Source organism: Phoxinus phoxinus (assembly GCF_949152265.1).
Source record: "Phoxinus phoxinus genome assembly, chromosome: 18".
NCBI classification, from domain to species: Eukaryota; Metazoa; Chordata; class Actinopteri; order Cypriniformes; family Leuciscidae; genus Phoxinus; species Phoxinus phoxinus.
The window spans coordinates 21927082-21944862 of NC_136893.1; the positions used below are offsets into that span (position 1 = coordinate 21927082).

The 17781-nt window shown below is 38.2% G+C and overlaps 1 protein-coding gene across 1 annotated transcript in view; it reads right to left on the bottom strand.

The window, feature by feature from the left end:
* Nucleotides 1–388: 388 nt before the first annotated feature.
* The window catches only part of cacnb3a (calcium channel, voltage-dependent, beta 3a), a 40129-nt gene continuing 22736 nt past the window's right edge, over nt 389–17781 (bottom strand). The window contains exons 4-13 of the mRNA XM_079589155.1: nt 16739–16861; nt 16479–16597; nt 15630–15726; nt 14675–14755; nt 14541–14599; nt 13461–13561; nt 13043–13194; nt 12825–12920; nt 10117–10287; nt 389–5521 (exon numbers count right to left, since the gene is read on the bottom strand). Coding sequence (XP_079445281.1) covers nt 5141–5521; nt 10117–10287; nt 12825–12920; nt 13043–13194; nt 13461–13561; nt 14541–14599; nt 14675–14755; nt 15630–15726; nt 16479–16597; nt 16739–16861 — 1380 coding nt within the window. The 3' untranslated portion in view covers nt 389–5140. The remainder of the gene's footprint in view (nt 5522–10116; nt 10288–12824; nt 12921–13042; nt 13195–13460; nt 13562–14540; nt 14600–14674; nt 14756–15629; nt 15727–16478; nt 16598–16738; nt 16862–17781) is intronic.

Consider the following 17781-nt stretch of genomic DNA (forward strand, 5'->3'; position numbering starts at 1 on the left):
GTGTAATTTACATAGAACTACGATCATGTTAGTGTAGCGTCTAACAACATTGTGGTATCAATAGTTAAAGCACACAAAGAACAGCAATGGTAATGTTAATGCTAGCTAAAGAACTACTGAATGCGCTTTAATGTCAAGGTATTTGGATGGGGAGGGATTTACAATTAAGACGGCTAGGTGACAAGTTACATATTTTAAAAGATTATGATATGAATAATGGGCACTAAATAAGACCAAGCATGTGTATTAAGATGCGGTTGAATATGGTTGACAGCTTTGTAAGACAAAACAGTGATCCAAAAAACACTTGCAATGAAATGTGAGCAATGATCAAACAATTTGAGACACAACTGGAGTGTTAAAAGTACATAAAATGTTTTTTTTTGTTTGTTTTTTATTATAACTAGTGGCATTTTCTTTAAATAGAAAGCATATACAGTATCAGGCAGGATTTATTTGTCATGTTGTCAGAAAGATGAAGGGGCGAGAGAGCGAGAGAGAGAAAGAGAGAGAGAGAGAGAGAGAGAGAGAGAGAGAGAGAGAGAGAGAGAGAGAGAGAGAGAATGAGTGTGCCTACATCACGTCTGAGGACCAATTATGTGTCCATTGTAATTATTGTTCTACCTAGTGCATTTATTGCATTACAAAGACATCAAAAAAGAAAAAAATAGTGCAATATCTTTTTCTCTACTTACACAGAAGAGGAAGTGTTAATGTTCTAAGGCGTTTTCTTTCCATGTTTGTATTGCATACAGAATCGAAGACAAATGACTCAAATTATACCCATAGTAAATATTGTGCTTCTTAATACCCCAGAAAAAAAAAAAAATCAGCGTTTTATATGGATGCTGTATTGGTCCGCTAGAAAACGATGCAATGCCATAACAGAGTAGGGAAAAAAACAACGTATCATGTACATTTACATGTATTAAGACGTGCAAACCTAAAATAGTAGACCTTATACAGTACACGTCCCACCAAAGCTCTTTTACATTGTGGATAATACACATCGTGTCTTTTCTCAGTCTTAATATCAATCCAACTACAACAATGCAAGTTCTTGCCTTAAATAAAAGTAGCTGAATTCATATCCTACTGGTCCTGGTGTAAAGGAATATTCCAGGTAAAAAACAAATGAGGTTCTATTGACAATGCACAGAAAATAATCATCGTCTCTCAAATAAAATATCATGTACAGCAACAGACTTGCAATAAAAGTCTATATGGCATTCTGGAGGGTTTAAGTGCTAATATAAGTTCTTACAACAACTTCCTGAACTTATGATTATGTGTTACCAAATTATTACTGGAGTGGAGTGTACATGATCACGACAGTTGAAAGATTAGATATAACTTTACATAGACAATGTTAGTAAGCAATGTCTGTATAAAGTTTATGTATAATGTTTAAGTCTTGTGGCTTTACTTTTGAAACTGTATTCGGGTGTAATGCCTCACCTCTTAGACTTACATTGTAAGTCTATTACTGTACGCACATGTACTTTTTTCAAAAAAAATTACAAACTGAGGGTATAACCAACATGTCACAGATTCTGTCAGTACAGCTTAACTTGAACTTGAAACTTTCCTTTATTACATCAATCCAAATATGTGTTATGGTTAAGCGTTATCATACAAAAATAACAGTGGAGGTATTGAAGCCCATGAGATTGAAAAGAAGCTTTTCAAAGAAAATGAATGTTGCGGCAGAAGCCCCTTGTCTGTGGTCAGTATAAAAGAGGGTGAATTGTCATACTAAATAGAATAATACTTACAACAAGAATCAATGCAATACTAAAGTATATCAGAAAGAAACGATCAGATCTCATGCAACACTTGCATAGAATTTTTTTTCAGTCATGCTCTGATTTTCTTTGTTTTTTTAAATATAGAACAATAGATTAAAGTGAGACATGTTCATAGCAAATAAAGATGCAGTACACTAAAAGAGAGGATTGGTCAAGGCATTTGTTAAAGTGAAATTTTACCCTGACTTCCACACCCCAGAACATGTACATTTCCCATGATCCTCTAAACAGCCGATGCAAGGCTTTGCTTCAAGATTGGTGCTGTAAACACAATGTCCAAGACTTTGACATACAATCTACGTCAGTTTGATCTTATGTTAGAAAGGCAAGAGATACAGTGACTTCTAATGACCTGAGATCAACGTGTGACGTGGGTTGTTAACAGGTAATTGATTTCTTCAATCTGACATGGAAAGACTCTTTTAGTCCTTAAACATACTCTACATGCTCATAGTACGTGAACGCAAACGCTTATAGCTACTTAATTTGCATTACATTCTTAGTATTGCCACTAGGGGCACTGTAGCGTGCATTAGCATAACATGTCTTCTCTTTCACGTCAACAACAGTTTGAAGGGAATTTAGCTCGACACATTTTGCTTGAAACACTTGCTTTCACACACTTGCGTAGAGTATGTTTCAGGCCTTAGCATTCGCCGTGTCGGTGTATTGTCGTGGCCACCAGTAATCGTTGTTTCGCCTGTTTGGATTTCAGGTCTACAACTCTGTTTAAGCTATGATCAACATACTATGGTTGTGTCCTCAATCTTCAGATTAGGCATCAATTTTGGTCGATAAGACAAGTCTTTACAATCTTATATGAGGGAGGATGTTTCTAAAAGTGCATTGTGGGAGTGTACGGATTCAGTACAATCAGCGCAACACAATCAATTGAGGGACAGTCAATTTAGCACCGTCCCTCTGGAGGACAATGCATTAGTGCTGAGGACAAGAGGTGTTAAGGCATGCAACTATACATTCACTCAAGTCTCTGTGCATGTTTGGAAAGAACTGTGTAGTCTACGTGAAATCATACTTTAATACGCGTCCTATACGTATAAACAATGCATTAAATCAGAAAGGTTAGTTCTAAAGGATGGCGATGTTTGGATATGTACCGAAATGTAGAGGCCATCACAATTTTTTTTTTTATAATACATTAATTTAGATGTTTTAATTGTACGTTTTCTCGCAAAAGACCCAAAACAAAACTACAGCGCTACATGAGAGTGTACTGCAACTTTATGTGACTTTACATAACCGTACAACAACTGACGTTAGATATATTTCAATGCGTCTCACGTCAACAATCTCTGAGTGAGAGCAATCCTGACTTTGTAAACATCGCAACATTTGTTAAAAACAATACAGATCCATAAAAACAAAGTGAAGTAACGTTCTAAAGAATTATACTCGGGATCTGGTGAAATTTCATTCGATATATATATACACGCTAGCTATTCTTAGATGCGTTACTAATATTCTGTTGCAGATTTTAAATGAAACCAAAAAAAACGGAGTAGATTTTTCTACTCTTATATACTTAAAGTTTTCTAAAAGTCCTGTTTCAACCCTAATGTGCAAATAGTCCTAAATAGTTGTATTTGAGACATGCAGTGGTATAGATATACAGGTAAGTATTAAGGCCAGTTTGAATTGTCCTACACTGGATAAACCTTAGCCTAAATCTGCTACAGGTAACATCCGAGTCTAGAGTCATGATAATGAGAAAAGGGAGAAACTTTCTTGGATTTGGTCGTAACACAACCTGGTTGATATATGCTAATGTAATCACCAATCAGGTCATTAAACTAGCTAGCAGTCAATGTCGTCAAAGCAAGATGTGACACTATGTTTTTAAGTTGGCCACGGTAACCGCCCTTTTAGATGCCCAGAGCCTCGAGGAGGAAAGAGTGGCGAGAAACAGAGGACAGAGGAAGATCGCGTTCTTCTTGGTAAAGACAAAGTCCTTCTGAGGCAGTTCACTCGGCAGCCATTTTGGTAATGCTAGAACAACTCCTACCTACTTAAATGAGGATATCGCTTTGCCAACCTTTCAACAATTGTTAAAATCACTTAAAAACACTGATACAAAATTTTTAATTTAGCTTCTTTAGCTTTATAAACCATGTTAGTCTAGCTAATTTGCATGCATATTCTAGACAAAACAGATCAGGATGCATTTGATTGGCCCTTTTAAATGAGAGACGCCATTTTGAGTGTTATGATTTCTCATCAATCATTTGTCCTTTTCTTTATACTGTCTCTGATAAGGTCAACCAATTGATGACTTGCAAATGTGTCAAATGGTAAAATGTATGAATCTAGACGTGAACTTTTCAACTGTCAAGTCGCAGAGCAACAACATGACTATCCCAAAACGGACACCAAAACTGGTGAGCTTCATCTATGGTACTTCTATAAAAAAAGCCAGAGTATGGGCACTGTTGGGTGATAAAATAAATCCAGTTTTTCAGTCCTGCTCATTTCCCAGAAAAAGAAACCGATGACACTGACCTAATTAGGTTCTTTCTTTATGCGGCAGTACGGAAATGCAGGAAGATCGACTGCTTCTCTTCATTATTGAGTTAAACTTCACCTCATGTGCAAACCCAAACTATCGTCCCAAAAATATTTTTACTCTACGACAGCAGAGCATAACCCTGAATCCCTTTCCTACATATACCACATTTGCATGGTGCTTGTGCAAGCGCCAATGTGTGCTACATCAATGAACGTGACCATGAAATGTCAGTTGCCTGAATAATGTACCAATAAACAACTGATATTGATAAGACGAGTGCATAAGGGCTCCATGATAGAGGGCATGAACCAAAAATTAGTGAGTAATATTGACATTTACAAGAGCGCTAGCTAAAAAAAAAAGAAGTCATTAAAGTAAGATGCAACAAAATGCTACAACATCTTTCATTGTGACTCACATCCCATGCTATAAAAGTGCTTTTCCTTTTCCCATAATGCTTTCTGTGCTCATTGGGTTAAGGGAGAGTGTATAATACGCAAAAAAATAAAGTAATATTGTACTCGGGTGGGGTAAGGGTTTCCAGAGGAAGCTCAAATATTGTTTTGATAAGAACATGCATTTGATCTTAAAGGAGAAAAGCTGCCCTGTCTTTAAAAAGCAAATGTAGTGCAATGCCTCAAACAATAACGACCACATAAGCTTAGAAAACAGGATATTTTCGCCAATCATGGGCAGCTTCATCCACCAACACACATACACACGCATTGTGCGTTTCCAATTCCTCACCAATCCCCATCACCCCGATTCACGACCCAACCCTCTCTTCCGGACTCCTGCAGGTGGACGGTCAGTAGTTGTCCCTCGGCCAGGCTCTCACGCGCTGACGGTTGTTTCGTTGGTTGTGTCCGTCCTGCGAGTCTCGCTGCTGCAGGAGTCGGTCCCGCGACTCGTGTCCGTTAGTGCTGTTGATGCCACCGGGTTGGTTACGGTTGGGCGGGTACACGTCCCGGTACGGGTTAGAGTGGCGTTGGGGTTCGTAATCATCTTCCTCTTCTTCTTCCTCCTCCTCCTCTTCTTCCTCGTCCTCCGGGGGGTGCAGGGAGCTAGAGCCGCCTTGGCGGAGGGAGCGAGAGTCACTGGCCTCGTCGGAGGGCATGAGGCTGTCCTGCTCCCCCTGCTCCTCCTCCTCCACTCCCCCTCCACCCCCGGCGGGCGACAACTGCTGGTTCTGGGACAGAAAGAGAGAGATGACCACTCTAAACCATACTGAGGTCACGTTTCCTCTTTCTGTTTCACTCCAAAGAAAAATGACTAGTTTAGGAGATTGGTATACACATAAAAAAAACACAAATATTAAACATGTAATGTGCAGTGAGGTGGGGAGAAGTCTCACCGACGACATGGTTACTATGGCTTTGTTCACACTGCACACAAATTGGACTTGCTTTTTAAATCCAGACTTTATGTCTAACTGTCCAAACTGTCATCATCTGTGAATGTAGTTTGGATTGGGATGTGTTTTTGCTGTTCGGGCTGAATTGTTTTGAGTCTGAACAAAGCCTCTTTGGTTGCTGGGATCTGAGATCAAACTGCTGTGCATTATAGATTGCTACACATTTTCCTCTGGAGCAAAAAAGATTCAGGTTAGTTTTAGAAACAAGGAGGTTGCATTCAAAGGGATGTTAGAAGGGTTGTCACATTCACAAAGCATCAGTCTGTGTGCTCAGATACAGCCTGTTTTACAAAGTCATAAGATCAGTGTGTTTCTTTATAACGCAGGAAAACAGGCAGCTGTATCTGCTTTGTGAACTCATCTTATGGAGGGCCTACAGTGTTAATATCAATCAGCAAGGTGCAAAAACAGAGCGGTCTGAGATGACTGCGTGTGCAGCTCGCTCCGGTAAAAGCAAATTAAGCCAAAAGTATAGAGGGGTAGGTGCATAACACAATAGAAATCATAGAAAAAGTAGGCCTTGTCAAATGGAAAGTTTGCACTGCCATATGGGAGTTTACATCATTTGACAGAAAAAGTTTAAGGGAAAAAATTGACCTCTAGAAGGTGCCAGAAAGCATGTGGCTACTTCCCTGTAATTAATCCAGTTCAGTTCTAACCTCAAACCCTAGGAACACTGCCTACACCTTTAGAGACACTGCCTACACCTTTACAAACAATGTCTACACCTTTAGAAATGCTGCCTACACCTTTAGAGAGACTGCCTACACCTTTAGAAATGCTGTCTACACCTTTAGAGACACTGCCTACACCTTTAGAGACACTGCCTACACCTTTAGAAATGCTGCCTACACCTTTAGAGACACCTCCTACACCTTTAGAGACACCTCCTACACCTTTAGAGACACTGCCTACACCTTTAGAAATGCTGTCTACACCTTTAGAGACACTGCCTACACCTTTAGAAATGCTGTCTACACCTTTAGAGACATTGCCTACACCTTTAGAGACACTGCCTACACCTTTAGAAATGCTGCCTACACCTTTAGAGACACTGCCTACACCTTTAGAAATGCTGTCTACACCTTTAGAGACACTGCCTACACCTTTAGAAATGCTGCCTACACCTTTAGAAATGCTGCCTACACCTTTAGAGACACCTCCTACACCTTTAGAGACACCTCCTACACCTTTACAAACAATGTCTACACCTTTAGAGACACTGCCTACACCTTTACAAACAATGTCTACACCTTTAGAGACACTGCCTACACCTTTAGAGACACCGCCTACACCTTTAGAAATGCTATCTACACCTTTAGAGACACTGCCTACACCTTTAGAAATGCTGCCTACACCTTTAGAAATGCTGCCTACACCTTTAGAGACACCTCCTACACTTTTAGAGACACCTCCTACACCTTTACAAACAATGCCTACACCTTTAGAAATGCTGTCTACACCTTTAGAGACACCTCCTACACCTTTAGAGACACCTCCTACACCTTTACAAACAATGTCTACACCTTTAGAAATGCTGCCTACACCTTTAGAAATGCTGCCTACACCTTTAGAGACACCTCCTACATCTTTAGAAATGCTGCCTACATCTTTAGAAATGCTGCCTACACCTTTAGAGACACTGCCTACACCTTTAGAAATGCTGCCTACTCCTTTACAAACGCTGCCTACACCTTTAGAGACACTGCCTACACCGTTAGAAATGCTGCCTACACCTTTAGAGACACTGCCTACACCTTTAGATATGCTACCTACACCTTTACAAACGCTGCCTAGACCTTTACAAACAACGTCTACACCTTTAGAAATGCTGCCCACACCTTGAGACATGCTGCCTACACCCTTACAAATGCTGCCTACACTTTTAGAAAAGCTGCCAACACCTTTACAAACAATGTCTACACCTTTACAAACAACGTCTACACCTTTAGAAATGCTGCCCACACCTTGAGACATGCTGTCTACACCCTTACCAATGCTGTCTACAACTTAAAAACACTGTCTAAACCTTTAAAACACTGCCTACACCTTTAGAAACGTTGACTACACCTTGAGACATGCTGTCTACACCCTTACCAATGCCACCTACACCTTTAGAAAAGTTGCCCTCACCTTAGGGTACACTACCTACAGCTTTACAAATGTCTACACCTTAGGACCAACTGCCTACACCTTCAGAAATCCTGCTAACACTTTTACAAACATTCTCTGTAGCTTTACAAATGTGCTTCCACTTTATTTCGATAGTCCACCTTAGACATTCTACTGACTATAAGTAACTTTGCCACAAACGCGACCCATCCCACGCCTTTACAAATGCAGTCTACACATTTTACAAATGTTGTCTATACCTTTACAAACACTACCTACACCTTTAGAAAAGCTGCTAACATTAGAATACACTGCCAACAGCTTTACAAATGCTGCCTACACCTCAGATAAGCTTCTTATAGCTTTAAAAATGCCTTATTTAATTATCCACCTTATTGTGCAACGCGAAGTAAGCTATTTTCTGAAAGTGTGCAAGACTTCTGATTCATTAGTCGCTATAGGTAAACAACTAGAAGAATAACAAAGAGCAGTACACTGTAAAACTATTTGCGCTAAAAACAGTGCGTTTATAATTACAACAATACGTTAAAATTATATGATAAGAAATACCAGTTTGCAATATCAAGCAGCATAACGAGCTGAAATAACTGAAAGCAGGAAACACCAGAATCCAGACACATTCAATATACAAATGGGCGTGCCCGCTCTTACATTAAAAATAAGGGATAGATGTGCTATAGGTTTATAAATGCTGCACACACCTTTGGAAAACCATCCTACACCTTTAGAAATGTGGCCTACACCATAAGATGTACAGATTACATATTAAGAATAACATTTAAATGTGGATTTAATGGTCATTTGAATGTGCTTTTGGAGTTTTCTTGAAAATTAAAGGCATTTTAAGGCCAGCATAAGTTTAAACATAAAGCTTTTGTATTACTCCCTTTTACCCAACTGAAACATACAAACTATAAATTGGCTACATGTCTGACCAACAACAGCATAACACAATCATATATTTGCATATATGATTTTCTTTTTTTAAATTAAGTGTTTTTTCAATGGGGATACCAGATGGCCATTTCCATTTGGAGGGTTTAAAGGAATTGGAGGATGTAAAGAGTATCAGGGTGGGGTTTTGATTTACAGTCAGAGTGGGGAAGGCAGATTGACTGTCTCACCTACTCACCGCAGGTTTGTAAGCGTTCATTCAATTAATTCCTGTGTTTCAGAGAACTGCAAAGATGTCAGGCATGAATGAGACACAAAACAGACAGATTGAGACTTACAACATGTCAGTATTACAAGTATTTGTGGACCCAAGACAACTAAAGGACAGAGAGTGAAAATATGGAGTGGAGGAAAAGACAGACCAGACAAATGTTTACTTTATGACCACTTTATGTTGTCAAAAAGGACAATTCTAATCAGTTTTTCTTAATTACAGATCTGTTTTGTCAAATGCAAAGTAGGACTGACCTTATTGCTTGCATGAAATGATTAAAGCAAAACAGAGCCGTCACTAGTTTGAATATACAGGGGCTCCAGTGAAAAGTCAAAACTCTAGTGCCAACCTTTATTTAGCATTTTACCTTTAAAACTGTGTCCCATACACCAGTGAAAATCAGCTGTGACCTAAAACCATTTTCTCTGTAACTGTAACATCCTGACTTTTGAGGTCAGCTGTGTAATTTTAATTGAATTAACTTCATAGGATATTGAATAAGGTGGATGCAGACATGAATCCACACTTCACAAATATAAGATATTTCTCAAAGATGATACATATGGCATTTATATTCTCAATGATTATGTTTAGCACAGTCTCTGGACTACTTTCCAGGCTGATCGATGAGGACACATGGTGTACTAAGTCTGGTGGCCTCTGGTCTAACTAGGCCAATGCATATGTGACTGCAAAACACAAAACTTTTCAAGAATGTAGTCATCTGCATTTTAAAAGATAGAAGGATATATTGAATATTAATGATGATGACTTTGCTCATATTGTGAATGTCACAATTTAATGTGCAATCCCAGACAGCAACAAAGTGTCGGCCCAGATCGACTGGGTCGATTGGAATCCACACGTATGTGGACCGGATCTGGGTTGACACGATTTTGCTGTCAGGGATTTAAGTTTCCTTAGATATGTCATTGCACTAGTTCCGCAATCCCTCCTTGTAAAGCTGCTTTGGTTATCTTGAGAGCCAAAGGCACTTGAAAACTAACATATATTTCTCCTATGTAAAACTCTTTAAATGTTTCGGCCTATCCACACAAAGACACCTCACCTGAAGACTGGAGATTGCCGAGGGTGGGGTCATCAGATTTTGCTCCAATAGGGGGTTAAGAGGGGCGGTGCCTGGCAGATGAGTGGCACGCCAGTAAACCTCCAGATATTCAGCGAGGTGCTCACAGGCGTCCTCCAACTGGTTCTCGTCCAAAATGACATCAAACATTTCCTGATGGGGGAGACAGGGTGGAGGAGAAGATGACATGCGGGGGATGAAATTAGAAGATATTATATAAAATATCTTATGATGGTGGACAGGTGATGGGAGATGACGTTGAGCGACAGGTAGGATAATGGCTCTATGGAACAACATGCAACATGACTTTTGTCAGAATGTGGTTTGGAAAAGCAAGCGTTTGCATCACTAGAACTGTAGCAAGGCCCGTCTAAATAAGTTCAGTTTAGAAGTAAGCAACGTATGGGTCTTCCTTTAAAAGTTGAAGAGCAGTCAATCAAGTGAGAATGAAGAACAAACAGTTAAAATTACACCATTAACAACGTGAGACACAAAATTATCTTCATTTCCAATTAACACAATGTGTAGTCAGACAGATGTGCCCTAAATGAAATGCTCTCAAAACCTGCACTTCTCATCCTTGCGATCCTAAATCAGCCATTGACAGTTTCAGTGAAAACAAATCTAACTTCACTTTGTTTATGGCTGTTTAAACAGAGGGAAAACAGCTAAATGATGGTAGAGATATTTAATAGTTCATCCAAAAACAATAATTCTGTCATTATTAACCCACCCTTGTGTATTTCCAAAAAGTACTAGTTTCTCTTTTCAATGCAATCGCAATAAATGGGTACTTTCAAGCTTTAAAAAAGTAAAAGCACCATATAAGTCCGGCATATGCTATACTTCAAGTACAGAATGTTGTTATCCACTGAAAATTGTGTTTTGTGAACCAGATCAACCAATTCATGATAAAGATCATTGTAAAAAGATTTGTGAATCATACTTGTATGAGGTTTTAGTGTCTTCCTTAAAGGAGAACTCCGGTCAATTTTAACATTGAGCTCAATTTTTAGTAAATTTGGAGTGCTGTCAATACAGAGAACAACGACAAAAATCGGTGTTGCCTACACTGTGTTATCCTATTTTTAAAATTTACACCCTATTGACTTGAATGGGGCAAGTTTTAAACTTAACCAGTTCTTAGTCTTATCATCCTTGATGTGTCATTACAAGTGCCCAGCCATGTTGAGTGATTCCTTAAGAGTGAACACGAGTGAATCTGACTGCAGGAGATGTGAAAGATATTAATAAAAATGATGTTATATCAGCCAGCGCACAGACCTGTATTTAGTTCCTGTTTTCGGTGGAAGTCCAAAGTAGTCGATTGTCGAGTTCACGCGCATAGGTTTAGTTACATATGATCACGCGCGTGAACTCGACAATCGACTACTTTGGACTTCCACCGAAAACAGGAACTAAATACAGGTATTTGCGCTGGCTGAATTAACATCATTTTTATTCATATCTTTCACATCTACTGCAGTCAGATTCACTCGTGTTCACTCTGAAGGAATCACTCAACATGGCTGGGCACTTGTAATTACACATCAAAGATGTTAAGAGGATAAAAGCAGGTTTAAAACTTGCCCCATTGAAGTCAATAGGGTGCAAATTTTAAAAATAGGATAACACAGTGTAGGCAACACCGATTTTTGTCGTTGTTCTCTGTATTGACAGCACTCCAAATTTACTAATAATTGAGCTCAATGTTAAAATTGACCGGAGTTCACCTTTAAAGCTCCAGTCCCTATTTATTGCAATTGCATGGAAAGGAGCAACCAGTACAGTTTCTCAAAATATCTTCCCATGTTCCACACAAGAAAGAAAGTCATATATGTGACCCTGGATCACAAAACCAGTCACATGTCACACGGGTATATTTGTGGCAATAGCCAACAATACATTCCATGAAGACATCTTGTAAATTTCCTACCGTAAATATATAAAACATTTATTTTTGTGAGTGAATGCAGCACAATCGCGAACATAAATGGACAACTTTAATGGCGATTTTCTCAATGTTTCGATTTTTTTGCACCCTCAGATTCCAGATGTTCAAATTGTTGTATCCCGGCCAAATATTATCCTATCCAAACCATACATCAATGGAAAGCTTATTTATTCAGCTTTTATTATTATTTATCATTACATCATTATTCATATGACGTATAAATCTCAATTTCAAAATTGTGACCCATGTGACTGGTTTTGTTGTCCAGGGTCACATATGTATTAGGAACAAAATGAGGGAGAGTAAATAATTTTTTTTCTTGGATTTATATTCTAGACAAGTGCATTTCTGTCCATCAGGGGTGTCCAATCCTGCTCCTGCAGAGCTTAGCTCCATCAAACCTGCCAGGAAGTTTCGAGTGATCTTGAAGACCTTGATAAGCTGGCTCAGCTGTGTTTAATTAGGACTAGAGCGGATAGTGGTCCTCAAGGAGCACAGGATTGGACGCCCCTGCTGTACATGCATTACTCATCTATGAGTTTACATCAAGTACCAGGACACATCCCATACTGTAATATGGCAGTCTAGCTCTTGAAGACCTTTTCAAGACAAAACTATCCAATTATATTTGTGAAGTGGATCTTGACAACACTAATGTTGAATCTACAGTATTCTGCACAGCTCTGTAAACGTGTATGGGTATGTGTGTGTGTGTGTTTAAACTTCAAGAACTTACAGGGGGACACTGAACCAGTTTATCGGCTGCCATCATCTGAACATTGAGGTGTTTGCTCTGTGATTTACCCCTCGACTTTATCAACCGCTGTAGGACCTGCCAAACGAGAGGAAGAATCAAAGAAAAATAAATGATCTGTTTTCCTGTTAATAGAGCTGAAGATATTTTTGAGAATATTTTCATCAATCCTTTGAAATAGTGCACCCGTGATCACTTACCTTTGGAGAGGTGACCTTGACATAGACTATAATGGGAGCTAGCGAGGTTTTAGCCAGCTGTGTTGGATGGTTAATGGTGTCCGCATCCAGAATCACCAGTTGAAGGGTTTTGGCCAACTCAAATATCCTCTCGATCTCACTCTGTACCTCCGCTGGGTGCACAAACAGACAAACAGCACCCGCAAAACATGAAGCCCGAGAAAACAGAAGGAGAAAATGCTCAACAACATAGATTTTGTCTGCTGGTTTTTTATTTTTAATACCTATTCTTACAATTTTTACATACTTTGTTAACTAGCTAGATACTGTAAACTAAAAAAAGCAATTTTGTTCAAAAAATAGGCAACTGATGTTATCTTATTGTTGAGCTCTGATGGTCGTACAGTATAGCAAGTCTTTAGTGAGATGATGTTCTCACCCAAACTGGTCCGTGTGTTTGACCTCTCCATGATAGGTCTCTTGTTGAGAACCGATCTCTTGGCTAAAGAAAGGTCAGCGGTTACCCGGGTTATAGAAATCCTGTCAGCATAACAATCCATTAGTGACGTAATGATGTGAAAGAAAGATTGCATGTCTCCACCATAGTAATTGATTATGATGTGCCAGTTCTATTTTATATGACTTAAATTTGGGTCTGTTCATCGTACAAAGCGTATTGCTTTAGAAGACATGAAATATAATCATAAATAGTTGTATGGACTACTTTTATGAATGTTTTTTGGCCTTTTTTTGGAGCTTGACAGACGCTGTCACCATTCATTTTCATTGTAAGTACATAAGTGTGAGTAAACGACGATTATGCATACACATACACTGAATTAAGATTTTTGTAATGTTTATGAAAGAAATGTCTAATGCTCACCAAAGTTACATTTGATCAGTAAAAACAGTGATATTGTGAAATATTCCTTACTCTCTTATTATTATACACATTGAAAACGGTTCATATTTTTGTAAAACCTGTGATACACTACCATTCAAAAGTCTTTATAAAAAAAATAAAAATTTATATTTCAAATAAATGCTGTTGTTTTGAACTTTCTATTCATTGAAGAATCCTGAAAAAATCCACAAAAATATTAAGCAGCAAAAACAGTTTTCCACATTGATAAGAATAATAAGAACCATTATCAATAATTGAGTACCAATAATAATTGATAATAAATTGTCAAATCATCATATCAGAATGATTTCTGAAGGATCATGTGACACTGAAGACTGGAGTAATGATGCTGAAAACTCAGCTTTGATCACAGGAATGAATTACATTTTAAAACATATTAAAATAAATTATTTTAATGTGTAATAATATTTCACTATGTTACTGTTTTTACTGTATTCTTGTTAAAATAAATGCAGCCTTGGTGAGCAGAAGAGACTTCTTTAAAAGAAACATAAAACATTTAAAATCGTAATTATTCCAAAGTATTTTTACCGGTAGTGTATATCTAATACATATACAATCGAGAAATGTGCCAAGATGTCTTTTAGAGCTCACCGTCCATCAAAGCGATGTTTGAGAAAGTCAAACAGAGCTTTCTGCATCATATCTGTCACCTGTCGACAGACACGACACATGAGACAACAAATTTCAAAACAAATTCAGAGGGTTGTATGAAGTCTAGCGCTCACCTCATAGCCCTTCAGTGAAGGCCCAACCAGGACCACAGGCCTCATGGACGGCACCACGTCATATGGAGGAATGAGTTCGGTCTAATTGAGAAAGACAAGAACGGCACCGTCACACAGAACCACAGCATCAAGTACAAGTACAACCACAACAAACCGGATTTAAAGCAGTATCCGAATCGTGGTACATACTGCAGCAATTGTCATGCATATATTTTCTGAGATGCATGAAACGTTGTCAAGATACTTTCCTACTGTCATCGAAATAATTCTGTGTTACAATGTAATTATGCATTATGCATGTACTTACTACAGGGTTAGGATTGGGGTTTGGTTTAGGGTTATTACTACAGTAACTAATGTGTAACAAGGACACTGTAAAATAAAGTGTTACCTAATTCCATTTAGTTAATTTACTACAAAAAATTTATTTTGAGGTCAGTATAAGATCATTTTTTTAAGACATTACATTTTTGTTCTCATAAACACATTTTGTGTGTGTTTTTGGCAGCGATACCAAAAGGGGTCTTCCTAGAAGAATCTCATTAAATAATTTGCTCAAATATGTTACAACCTGTCTGACCAATCGCAAGGAGAGATTATCATAAGATATCTAACACATAGCCACATCAACACACCTACCTGCTTTAGCTTCTGTTTGGCTTTTGGAAATGAGAGAACACATCAGAATCAGCATTCAGAACATTGTAGAATAAGAATTACTTATATATTTTTTTTACCATACTCTGAACTTTTACAGGTGTTATCCTACTGTATTTGACAGTAGAAGCCTAACCTGTGACAGAATGTGTCATGCGTTAAGAAGAGGAGGAAAGAATAAGAACAAAAGCAAGGAAAGAGAAATAAACTCACTTATCTTCGGCCCTACTGATATTTTGCTCATTTGGGGCAGCATTCCCAGTCACACACATCCCCCTGCAAAGCGGCATGGCGCCCAGGCCCTGTCATACTCACTCTCACCTGCAGATGGCGGCGTGGATCTCCAACCTCCTGATACCATGTCGCCCAGGCTTGAGGAGGAGTTACCACTTTTCCTGCAGAGAAACAAAAACATCAGCCAATGATACCACATGCCTTCACAGAGCTGGTGAGCTATCTGGACATTTATCAGCTTCATTACTTCCTCTCCTCGGGTCATTTTGACCCGACATTCATTTTCTTTTCATTTTTAAAAATTGAGTGTTCATCGGTGTGGTCCAAGACCTTGGGAGATTTGTCGCACTAGGATTTTATGTGGTTGTAATAAAAATAGTAACAAATTCTTACTGTCCACCTTAATAACTTGAATTATTACAAAATCTGACACTTGAGTATAAATACAAACCTAAAAAATATTCAAAATTAAAACTAAAAATGCTAAAACTTTACCAAAAATTTGTTTTGTAATGACTAAATATATATCTGACGGCATACTTAAGAAAAAAACTGAAGAACTGACTTTAGGACTCAGGGGAGCAGTAAATTTGCTCCATATAAAGCTATAAGGCAATCTAGTGGCAGGAGTCATGAAATATCATTTTATGATCATTTTTATCATTTATCAACTGTTTGGTTACCAACATTCGTCACAATATGTTCTTTTTTGTTCAGCATAACAAAGAAACTCATACAAGTTTGGAACAACTTGAGGGCGAGTAAATTATTTTTTTAACTCATGGATTCTTATTGTAAAGTGTTACCTTCATATAAAATGCATTTTATTTCTATGCATCTAAATGTAATCCAACGTCTGAAATGTATATAGAAGACAGTTGTGCACACTCTTGGCAGAGAGAGAAAGAGAGACCTCTGTTGTTTCTGCTCCTGTTTGAGTCTCATGGCCTCCAGTCGGAGGGGGCTGGGTATGAAGCTGATGTCTGCCCCCTCTTTCACCAGCCTGCCGATCCACCAGTCATTATTGTACTTCTGCAACACAAGGAAAACACACACTCAGCACTATTGCGAGGAGCCATTATGCTGTTATGGGCATTGTTAGCCAATAGCCTGATAGACTGACCTGCAGAACTTTCCACACGTTCGTCTGCATGTATTGTACGTGCATCTCACCTCTTTAATGTGCAGAAAGTCTTTGGCTTCAAAGTTTATGGCAGCACCCTGAACAGGACAGTCCTCATCTAGAGCCCCGCAATAGTTCACATTCGTCTTCACTGCGAACGCTACAGGTTTGGACTGCCAGAGAAAGCAATGTTAAAGGGATAGTTCACTTTAAAATTAAAATTCTGTCATCATTTACTCACCATTAAGTTGTTTCAAACCTGTATTAATTTATTTCTTCTGCTGAACACAAAGAAAGATATTTTGAAGAATGTCAGTAACCAAACAGTAGTCTGTACCCACTGACTTCCATAGTATTTTTTTTTCCTACTATGGAAGTCAATGGGTACAGACTACTGTTTGGTTACTGACATTCTTCAAAATATCTTTCTTTGTGTTCAGCAGAAGAAATAAATTAATACAGGTTTGAAACAACTTGAGGGTGAGTAAATGATGACATAATTTTCATTTTAAAGTGAACTATCCCTTTAATAATCACATAGCAGTGTGTGTGTGTGTGTGTGTGTGTGTGTGTGTGTCTAGATGTCTCAATAACTGCATAGTAAATATATAAATAATTATCTAATATAATTAATGCATAGTCATTAAAATAGTAAGTAAGATTACATTGTATAATGCTTAGCAGGTGATTAGTTGTGTACATCCAAATACACAGTAATTGAATAGAACAGTGTAACATTTGAATGAACTTTTACATGAAAGTGAACCATTGGTTGTATTTGTGTGTACAATTTGGGACAAAATGTTGTAAGATAAAGTAAAAGGTCCCTTTTGCATACATACACATTTGCATTTTATTTTAGTTCAGCAGACACATTTGTCTGCAGCAATATGTGACCCTGGATCACAAAACCGGCCATAAGTCGCACGGGTATATGTGTGGCAAAAGCCAACAGTACATTGTATGGGTCAAAATTCTTTCTTTTATGCCAAAAATCATTAGGATATTAAGTAAAGATCATGTTCCATGAAGATATTTCGTAAATATCCTACCGTAAATATATAAAACATTTATTTTTGTGAGTGAATGCAGC